General features: G+C 38.9%; 1 protein-coding gene across 5 annotated transcripts in view; it reads left to right on the forward strand.

The window, feature by feature from the left end:
* Positions 1-2,396, forward strand: part of SLC12A1 (solute carrier family 12 member 1) — a 101,788-nt gene extending 99,392 nt beyond the window's left edge. For all 5 annotated transcript variants that reach the window (XM_050797132.1, XM_050797135.1, XM_050797134.1 and 2 more), the window contains one exon: positions 1,082-2,396. In XM_050797132.1, the coding sequence (XP_050653089.1) occupies positions 1,082-1,217 (136 nt within the window). In that variant the 3' untranslated portion in view covers positions 1,218-2,396. The remainder of the gene's footprint in view (positions 1-1,081) is intronic.
* The last annotated feature ends 9,012 nt before the right edge of the window (positions 2,397-11,408 follow it).

Here is an 11,408-nt window from a genome sequence, read left to right on the forward strand (position 1 = left end):
ATCATTGCAGGCATTGAAGAACATTAGAAATAAATCTTAGGCTTAACGGGTTAATCCATTTAAAAGCTTATGACTCTTCAGGTGGGAATTTTGTTTTGTTTTTGTGTGTGTCTGTCTGTGTGTGTGTGCGTGTGTGTGGTTTTTTTTTTTTTTTTTTTTTTTGGAACACATGGGATTCTTTCTTAGACAGTGAAGGAAGATAAGTGCCACCCTGAGACCTTGACCCCTCAGGCCCATAAGCATCAGAGCCTCACTTGGACTTGCTGTCCGCCATGCCTTATGAAGAGGTGTGTGCCCATCTATTAACAGCCACAAGTCAGCCACCACAGCTCACGGGCCCCTTCCCTGGGTGGGTGTCCCTGAGCCACTGTGCCCATGGCAGGTTCACGAGGCTCCCTGTAGTGTAGGAAGAGGCCCAGGTAGGAGAAAAAGGCAGAGCCATTTCCATTTTCACTCTTCACACTCTAGCCTTACAAATGTTAGGGTCGCATCTACTGAAAATGTATGTTTGTTTACTTAAAGATTGGTATTTAAACAAGAAAACCTCTAAGGACTTCACATTTATACCTCACAAATTGACTTCTATGTATAAAGATAAATATATCTTCACATAGTGTAGACTGGAAAAGTATCCATCAAAGACATTGTAGAATTGTCTCCTGGATTGGGTGGTAGGATTCCAATAGATGGTTTTGGAGGTTTTTCCCAAATATAAGATATTTAAATTATTGGAAAAAATCATTTATACCAAAAAGGGGGGCAGGTATTAGCTGATCAAATTCCCTATTTAAAGAAAAGTGAAAATGTACATGTTTGTTTTGTCTTTACAATACCTAAGCCTGTTTTTCTGGTTTATAGATAGTATTACCTGAAAAATACATCAGTTTGCTATCTACAGTAAAAATAATTTCGGTGCTTTCATCTTGGGGTGGGGTAAAAGTTAAGGCTGCCAGTTATTAAATAGTTAAGTTATTTAACTATTTAAATTAAAAGTTAAAGCTGCCAGTTATTAAATATTAGTGCTGTTACTACCTATAGTAATTTTCACTTTCATTTTTAAATTTTTCTTTCATGTCATTAGGAGTCTTCCAGTGGCAAGAAAGGGATCCATTTCGGATTTGTTGTATATGGCTTGGTTGGAAATCCTCACAAAGAACCTCCCACCTGTCTTACTAGTTAGAGGAAATCACAAAAATGTCTTGACATTTTACTCTTAAAACATGAAAGATTAGAATACATTTTACCTTAATGTATATGCATAATTAAGAAACATGTTCCAGTACTTTATGTTGTAATCTGATCTGTGGATATGCAAACCTCTGGAGATGATCCTACCAGATTCTACATACATTGCATGATTTTTATCAGTTAATGCGAGCTTTTTTTTCTCTTCTCAGCTTAAGGGGTTGTCAAAGCCAATGCTATCCCTAGAAAAACATTTTTGTCACTGCTGTTGATAAAAACGAAAATCAAGGAAATTCATGTTAGCTTATGCTCATGAAAACCACCAATGTGATTGTAAACTTCTCCAGACAAACGTAATCTTTTGTTTCCAGAGTGTTTGCTCCTCAGCCCTGGTATAGGTCTCAGCCCCACAGCAGGATCTCAATAAATGCTTATTGACAGGCTGGCATAGTAACCACAGGTGGTTATCAAAGGAAAAGACCAATAGGCTGGAGAATATAATTATGCTTGGCCCCCTCAGATGCTTATACCTACAAAGCAGATTTAAAAATCAATAACTAAAAACTTTAAGAAGTACTTGAGTCTACAAAATGTTCAAAGCAGTTACCTAAATAAGGTTATTTAATGTAACAGATTATATACTTAAAGTGATCTGAGCGATCATTGATAACATATGGCTTAAATTTGCTGCTGCCTGAAAAGTATATTAACTAGATTAGAAGACACCATATACTCCAATAAAATGAAATATGTTCTATTCTCAACGTATAAACTTTAATTGTACTCCCTATCAAATATTTTGAAATTTCCATTACAGCATTACTTTGCATAGTTTTTCTAATTAAATGGTTAGTACAGATGAAATCTTTATAGATGAGTACTTGAAAACTAAGTGCCACCAGTTTTCAAACCCTTATTAAGAAATATATCCTGAATCATATATTTAGTTACTTTCTATAGTGATTGTATGGATTTAAAAGAATAATTAAAATGTGAAGTTGAAAAACTTGTAAAATTTGGAATATACAGATACTGATTTTTTTCATTTTTGTTAGTACACCTATAATACTTAATCATATTGACAAACCAATGAAAATATTGTTTTTCTGATGAATGGCTTGATTTTGCTCCTTGACATGTTTTGACTGTTCATTCTAACTGAAAACATATATGGGAAAATATGAACCTGAAATAAAAGCACTCAAATTCAATTGCTTGCGTCTAGGTCATGTTTTTACTTTCAGTCACTAAAATTGTGGTGCAATGGCATATCAGATGTGAGCCTGAAGATTTCAATCAGTGGCTTCATCTACAGTTGTTTAAAGCTAGGATTCAAGATCAGGACTTCCTAACCCAGCCTCTCTGTTCAGAAGGATGGCCAGAGAAAAAGAAGACCATCAGCAAAGCTTAGGCAGCTGGTTATCCCTATTCCAAATCCAGGGCCACTGTGCTTAACTCTGCCCTCGATAAAACCCTCTCTCTTGAGCACTGAAATCCAAATGCCTAAACTCAGCTTCAGGTGGGCCTGACAGTTCTCTGAAATACTTGAGGGTCTCTGGGAAAGGTGAGAAGTAATACAACTTCTTTAGCAGGACGTTCTGGCTCTTGTTTCTTTCTGGGCTGCTGCAAGTTGGGTCCCCTGGGAAACAGACTCTGAGACAAAGTTTAGCATGATCCCCTGGGGATTAACACCTGAGGGAAGGAGGGGAAGAAACAGGAAACACAGAGGTAAGCAGTGAGCTGGGATGCAGGCCCAACGACAGCCTCTGCTGACCCTACAGAGAGTTGTCCCAAGCAGGGCAGAGAGGGCCAGGCTTTTGTACTCTGCTTTTATCAGTTATTGCATGGGGGCTGCCTGGGAAGGGGTGTGACCTCTGGGGCAGGGGGTGGGCGTGGGGCAGCTCTGTGCAGCAGAGGCAAACCCCCAAGGGCCTGGCAGGGAAAGTCTGTGTGCTGATAGCACTCCTAGCTGTTAGGGCAACAAGCTCTTCATTAAACAAAGTCTGGGTAGGACCAAAGGGCCATACAAAGTAGTAGAAACTGCGTTACTGAATTTCCTGAGGGCCAGTAGCAAGAGATGGCTGAGTATAGCCCTTGGATTCCAGGTTAAGGGCTGGGTAGCTCTAAGGTACTAGAGATCTTGAGATCAAGAGCAACTGTATTGGGAATAAGTTCAGAGAGCAGAAAGTCAAAAGGATAGGGGCTACGGTCACATAGCCACAGATTGTCCGGCCCTTGGTGCCCTACTATTGTCCTTTGCTTCACCCAACTCTATTGATCCAGCCACCCATCATCTCCATGTCTGCGCTCAGGTTTCTGAGCAAGAAGGAGAACATTCCACAATCATGTGCATTGGTGTCCAACTGTCTCTGTCTCCTCACTTTGTGCATGTTTGTCATCAGCAACCCCACCCTTTCCTCACCATGACTTCAACATCACTTTTTCAGTTGCTGTCTCTGCTCCCATCCCCACAAACATAGACATATCCATAGACATAAAATTTCTTTCATAGATAGTGCTATACTGGGAGCATTGTCCTATGAGTTTTTCACTTAACATTCAATTTTAGAAATATTTAAGTGGAAGCTTTATTTATTATAATTAAATAATTAGTAATAATAAATAGAGGCAAAGACTGGCTCTCTCACCCAGGATGGAGTGTAGTGGTGCAATTTATAGCTCGCCATAACCTCCTGGGTTCAAACAATTCTCCCACCGCAACTTCCTGAGTAGCTAGGACTACATTCCTGTGCCACCATACCTGGCCAACCTTTTAAAAAATTTTTGTAGAGACAGTAGCTCACTATGTTGCCCAAGCTGCTCTTGAACTCCAGGCCTCAAGCAATCCTCCTGCCTTGGCCTCCCAAAGTGCTGGAATTGCAAGTGTGAGCCACCATACCAGGCCTTCAATGGAAGCTTTAAAAAGAGAGTATAAATTTTTGGGGCCACCATAGCCCTGGTAAATTAGAATCTCTGGGGTGGGACTGAGGGTCCTGCATGTTCTGATGATCTGCAAGATTTTGGAACTACTGCTCTGAGGGCAGTCCCCCCAATTTCATGGTTTGATTTCCACTACATGTTGGTGTCTCCTAAACTTACATTTTTAACTCAGATCTCTTCTAAGTCTCAGATCCATATATTTAAACACTAATTGTCTTGATCTCTGTCTCTAGGTGCCCTGCAGATACTCTAAATGCAGATTGACCAGACTTTTGTAAAAAACACACACATACACTGGAGGAATGGCCTCTAATTCTCTTTCTCTCTCTCCCTCTTCTTTTTTTTTTTTTTTTTTTTTTTTTTTTTGACATGGAGTCTCACTCTGTCACCCAGGCTGGAGTGCCACGGCACATTCTCAGGTCCCTGAAACCTCCACCTCCCAGGTTCAAGCAATTCTCATTGCCTCAGCCTCCAGAGTAGCTGTGATTAGAGGCATCCGCCACCACACCCGGCTAATTTTTGTATTTTTAGTAGAGAAGCGGTTTTGCCATGTTGGCCAGGCTGGTCTCGAACTCCTGACTGCAGGTGATCTGTTCGCCTTGGCCTCCCAAAGCACTGGGATTACAAGTGTGAGCCACTGTGCCCGGCCTATGTAATTCTCTTTCTCAATGCATATCAGGTCTCCCCTGAAATAGCAGAGATCACGCCACTGCACTCCAGCCTGGGCGACAGAGTGAAACTTTGTCTCAAAAAATATAAAATAAAATTTTTCAAAAAACAGAAGAAAATCTGCATTACAGCAGAAAACTAAGGAAGGATGCCATTCACATGATAATATTTTTTAGAAATAAAATCATGCTATAGTTTACATGGGTGGAGACTGATGGAAGCAATCAAAGATCAGTTACAATCAATACTCCTGGGGAAAAAAATAATCTTAGGGAATAATTGCAGGAGACCCTGGGAGAATTTCAATCACCCCTCCTCACAATTTGAAGCTGGAAGTGAGAATAGGCAGTAGGACAGAGTGGAGCACCTTCCTTAGGACCCCTTGTGTTGGATGCCGGGAGTATTCAGAACAGCTTCCCTGAGAGGATGCGTGGTGTGCTTGGTGGGCGTTGCTATGCAGCATCTCATGGATGCCCTTGGCAGAGGCATCAGAAAAGAAAACAACAACATTGTGTGTAAATCCCAATACATAAGGAGCATAAAAACATGAAAAAATAATCCAAAAGAGAAAAGTCAAAAAAAAATTTTAAAAGAGAGGAATTATACAATAATAGAATCCTACAATAGAAGAAAAATCAAACATACAAGAAACAAATAGAAAACACAAATGTGTTCATCTTTTTTGTTAACAAAATGACTCTCAAATTTAATGAAAAAAATCAAACTGTATTCTATCTGCAAGCATCATATTCAGAACTGAATATAAAAAGGCTAAAAGTCCACAAGTGAAAGTGAAAAAAAAGGCTAAAAGCAAAAGAATAAACAAAAATATGTACAAACATTCAAACAAAAAGAATAGAGTTGACAATATTAACTTCAAAGTTTAAGACTAAAAGAATTAGGAATGACAGGAGAGTATCGTTTTATATTTATAAAATATATATAGCCACAATGTAGCTATAATAATAATGCAGCTTTCTGTAAACAAATAGCATAGTATTGACATAAATAATACAAGAATTGTTGAAAACAAAAGGATAGTCCCAGAAAGCCAATTTTTGATTTTTTTTTTTTTTGAGATGGAGTTTCTTTCTTGTTGCCCAGGCTGGAGTGTAGCAGCATGATTTCTGCTCACTGCAAGCTCTGCCTCCCGGGATCAAGTGAGTCTCCTGCCTCAGCCTCCTGAATAGCTGGAATTATAAGCATATGCCACCACGCCCGGCTAATTTTTGTGTTTTAGTAGAGATGGGGTTTCACCATGCTGTCCAGGCTGTTCTCAAACTCCTGACCTCAGGTGATTCACCCACCTCGGCCTCCCAAAGTGCTGGGATTACAGGCGTGAGCCACTGCACCCGGCCAGAAAGTCAATTTTCTTAGGAAACAGTTCACCCCATGACAATATTTGACAAATCTAGTATAGGAAGAATTCAAAAATACATTAAAAAAAATATTGAATAGGTATAATAGTGCTCACCCACAGAAAATACATCATCTTTTAAAAATCTATTGAATATTTATGAAAACAAACTCTATGTTAATAGCAAATAAAAACTCAGTAAATTCCAAAATGTAGAAATAGTAAATATAACACTTTTATCACAACGCAATAAAACTGACATTACAAATATATAAACAACAATACAAAAAACCTTACTTACTGGAAAAAGAAAATTCTCCTAAATAACTCAGGTCAAAAAGAAGTAGAAAATGCAGCTTTAGACTCTTCGGTAAAAATGACATGGAAAATTCCACATAGCAAAACATAGGATAATAAAGCAGGAGTTGGAAGTAAATATGTAGCCATAAATGGCTTTATTAATAAATAAGAAAAATGAAAGTTAACATTAAACTCAACAGTTAAGAACAGCACAAAGTAATCAAAGGAAAACGTGAAAAAGAAATTGAGGGAAAAAGCGGCATGGTAAGATGAAGAGCTCAAGGCTAGGAGACAGAAAGCTGGGAGCTGAATCTCAGTTTCCCCACTCTCTAGAAGAGGGGTCGTTAGTCGGCCTCCTTAATAATTAGTCTTCTGCTATGTAAAATGGGGATTAAGAGAATGCACCCCTTAGGGTTGTTGCAAACAGATGAGATAATGTGTGTCAATAGATGAGCACAGTACTGGGTTCAGCACTTTATGGTAAATACTTAAGCATAGACATTATTTTCAATAAAGACAGTAACAGTTCAAATGACAAACTCAACTGTTGTTTGTCACTGTTGCTAAAAAAAAAAAAAGGAATAACATCAAATAAATAAACTTCTTTTTAGTTTTAGAAGAAGAAATATAAATATACACCACATTTACAAATGAGCAAGGGACTTTGGGTTTAACTTTGGAAAAGAATGTCTTAAAACTCTAGTATGGTAAATTGTTAATTACAATAAACAAATCTATTTGTAGTAAAATATAAACTACTAAAATTAACTCAACAGGAAATAGAATACCTGATAAAATCTAATACTTCTGGATAAAACACAAAGATTATCAAAGATTTAGCTCAAAAAGGGTTTCAACCCAAAGGATTTTTTTCTAGGCAACTTCTTTTAAACTTTCAAAGAAAATATAATTACCATTCTGTTTAAGCTATTGCTGAACAGAACAAGATAAAATATTGTCTTTTCCTTTCTCAGTTGTTTTGCAAAACTAGCATAAACTTGATACCAAAATATGGCAGACCACAAATATAGGATACTACAAGTCAATTTCTTGTATGAATAAACGTAGGAAAATCCAAAATAGAATACTAGCAAGTCAATTTTACCAACGTATTCAAACAATATTCCACTATTATCAGGAATATGGTATTCTAGGAATACAGATATACCTTATTGCTAGGAAATCAGTTAAATTAATTAATCCAATTTAGTGAACATTAGTTACCATTTACTTATTCATATTTTTTTTGAATATTTATTTGTAAGTACATAGTGTACCTCTAGAAGAATGCACAAGAAACCAGTTAGGGTTGACTTTGGAGAAGAAAACTGAATGGAGGACAAGTAAGATATTTCATTTTTACTATATACAATAATAACTATTCAAAACTAATATTTAAAAAATTAAATCCATAAATAAGCTACTTGTCTACCAGACTGTATTTAATTATTAACTCATGTTTGATCTGATATATATTGTGAAGGTCATATATAATAAATTTCTAACACTCAAAAATATAAGACATTATACCATCATTATTGTGTTGTGCTTATATGTAAAATAAGCAACTAAAATATCACTGTAAAAAAGAAAAAGTTGACCCCATCACATACCCACTGATAAACTTAGGTTTTTGCTTTTTTTTAAACATGAGATCTTGTAAAATATATATATGCCTCTTTCTTGGGTGGAGAAAGTGATAGAGAAATATTGCATCAGATTTACTACTATACCCCTGCACACATTATTTAGGTCAGTAGGTTCATATTCCATATTTTACTTTCTGAAACTCAGGAATAGACAAGTACAAACTTGTGCTGTGTTTTTTTTTTTTTTTTTTTTTTTTTTTTTTTTGAGACGGAGTCTCGCTCTGTCGCCCAGGCTGGAGTGCAGTGGCCGGATCTCAGCTCACTGCAAGCTCCGCCTCCCGGGTTCACGCCATTCTCCTGCCTCAGCCTCCCGAGTAGCTGGGACTACAGGCGCCCGCCACCTCGCCCGGCTAGTTTTTTGTATTTTTAGTAGAGACGGGGTTTCACCGTGTTAGCCAGGATGGTCTCGATCTCCTGACCTTGTGATCCGCCCGTCTCGGCCTCCCAAAGTGCTGGGATTACAGGCTTGAGCCACCGCGCCTGGCCTTGTGCTGTGTTTTATCTTGTTTTGTCTAGAGACAGAGTCTCTGTTGCCCAGGCTGGAGTGCAGTGGTGCCATCATAGCTCACTGTAGCCTCTGAACTGGGCTCAAGCAATCCTTCCACCTCAGCCTCCCAGGTGGCTGGGACTACAGGTACACGCCACCATGCTCAGCTATTTTTTTTTTTAATTTTTCCTTTTTGTATAGATGGGGTCTCACTTTGTTGCCCAGGCAGGTCACAAACTCCTGGATTCAAGCAATCCTCCCACCTCAGCCTCCCCAAATGCTGGGATTACAGGCAGCAGCCACCGTACTCAACCAAGTATAATCTTAATAGGTTCTGAGTTTTATTTACTGGGCCAAATAAAACTCAGAATTGATATTATCCATAGTAGGATAGGGTAATTATTATAATGTGACTGAAACTGTGTGAATCTATGTATTACAAATATAGTATGTTCTTTCATCTTTTTAAACACAAAACCCAAGTGGGATGTGTATTAATTTTCTACTGCTGCATAATAAATTATCACAAACTTCGTGGTTTAAAACAGTACCCATTTATTATTTCACAGTTTCCATGGGTCTAGAGTACAGGCATATCTTTTATTTTATTTTATTTTATTTTATCTTATCTTATCTTATTTTTTTTATAGAGACAAGGTCTCGCCATGTTGCCCAGGCTGGTCTAGAACTCCTGGCCTCAAACGATCTTCCTGCCTCAGCCTCCGACAGTGCTGGGATTACAGGTGTGAGCCACTATGGCTGGCCAGACATACCTTAACTGGGCTCTCTGCTCAGGATCCTACTATACTGAAATCAAGGTTTTAGCTAGGGCTACAGTCTCCTCTGAGGTTCAGGATCCTCTTCCAAGCTCAAGTGGTTGGCAGCTATATTAACTTTCTTGCTGCTATAGAACTCATGGCAGCTTGCATCTTTAAGGCCACCAGGGAGAAATCTTTAAACTCCAGACCCTCTGTTAAAGGGCTTACCTGATTAAGTCAGGCCCACTTTGGTCAATCTCCCTTATGATTGAACTTAAAGACTGGTCATGGTGGCTCACACCTGTAATACTGGTACTTTGGGAGGCAGAGGCTGGTGGATCACCTGAGGTCAGGAGTTTGAGACCAGCCTGGCCAACATGGTGAAACCCCATCTCTACTAAAAATATAAAAATTAGCTGGGCGTGGTGGCTCATGCCTGTAATCCTAGCTACTTGGGTGGCTGAGGCAAGAGAATTGCTTGAACCCAGGAGGCAGAGGTTGCAGTGAGCCAAGATTGTGCTACTGCAATCCAGCCTGCCCAACTGCACTCCAATTCAAAAAAAAAAGATTGAACTTAAAGTCAACAGATTAAGGATTTTAATTATATCTGCAAAAATTTTCATCTCTTTCTTATAAAGTAAGCTAATAACTGGAGAGGTACCCCATCATACTCACAGGTCCCTCCCAGACTCAAGAGGAGGAGATTACACAGGTGATCTTAGAATCCTGCCTGCCACATTGCTATCTCACATTTCTAGAGATCATATATATCAGCTACTAAGAGCCAAGCTGGGAGTCAGATAAGTTAAAAATGGTCCATGAAGTGTACCCCAAAAAAGTTCCACACTCTGTGCCTGCACAATAGATCATACTCATTTGGAGGGATATCTAGACCCATAAAAATAAATTAAACCTGGAAAAGACCGCAGAGATCCTCAAGTACTAAAATGGTGTTTCCATACAGAACATTTGCACACAATTCTAGTCACCTTGTTTTCCAGTCAATAAAATGTTAAATGAGCCATAAGTGACACCAGGGATAACGCAGCAAATCATCAAAAACTTTTAACAAAGGAAATATAAGGCTCAAAAGTGCAGTAATCTGAGGTCAAAAATGTGAGAGGCACAGATTTATCTACATACCTCAGTAGAGCTTGAGGACATCATTACTTCGTAAGAGGACAGACTATGGCAGAAAAGCTCAATTTTGTTCCATGTATCCTGGTTAAGAAAGCAAGGATACCTGCATTGAAATTCACCCTCAGAAAAATTCTCGTCCACATGGCTGGCATCAAAAGATGGCTAAGCTTCAGTTATCTGGAAAATTAATTTACATATACTGACTCTTTCTGCAGTTAAGCAGAGTATATGGAGCCCTAGTGTAAGATTTAAACAGTATATTTTCAGGTTAAGTAATTTAAGATGAGGAATGCAGAAAGGAGAACTTCTCAGAGGTTGAGGCCAAGAACCAGGTCATGAATGTCATTGCTTCAGAGAAGGTGACAAGCAATGACATGTGGGACAAGAAGACTAATTTCCTCCTCAGTCTGGAAGATATATTGCAGCAGAGGGTAGTTTGGGGCAAAACTCAGCAGCTGACTTTTGAGAGAAAGGCATGAGTAACCGCCAAACTGTGAGACTTGGCTGCAGACCCTGGGGGCTCAAGCCCAACCCTCTGTTGTCATGCAAGGCCCTGTTCTCACACAGCATGGCTTTCCCAGACTTCCAGATCTGGATCAGCTGCTCTTTTGGATGCCCAAGAGATGAAGAAAAAGAGACTGACTTCTCTGTTATTATGTACTTGCACTTTCTGATGTTCCTATTGTACTTCTGCCCAACAAAAGGTGGTAAAATTATTCTCAGGGAAAGTGAGAAGTTCAGAGGAGTAAGAAATAACAGGTATTAAAAGATGTTAAGCCGAGCACAGTGGCTCACATCGGTAATATCAGCACTTTGGTAAGCCGAGGCAGGAGGATAGCTTGAGCTCAGGAGTTTAAGAACAGGCTGGGCAACACAGTGAAACCCCGTCTCTACAAAAAAACATTAGTCGGGTGTGGTGGTGT

The sequence above is a fragment of the Macaca thibetana genome, chromosome 7 (assembly GCF_024542745.1).
Source record: "Macaca thibetana thibetana isolate TM-01 chromosome 7, ASM2454274v1, whole genome shotgun sequence".
Taxonomy (NCBI): domain Eukaryota; kingdom Metazoa; phylum Chordata; class Mammalia; order Primates; family Cercopithecidae; genus Macaca; species Macaca thibetana.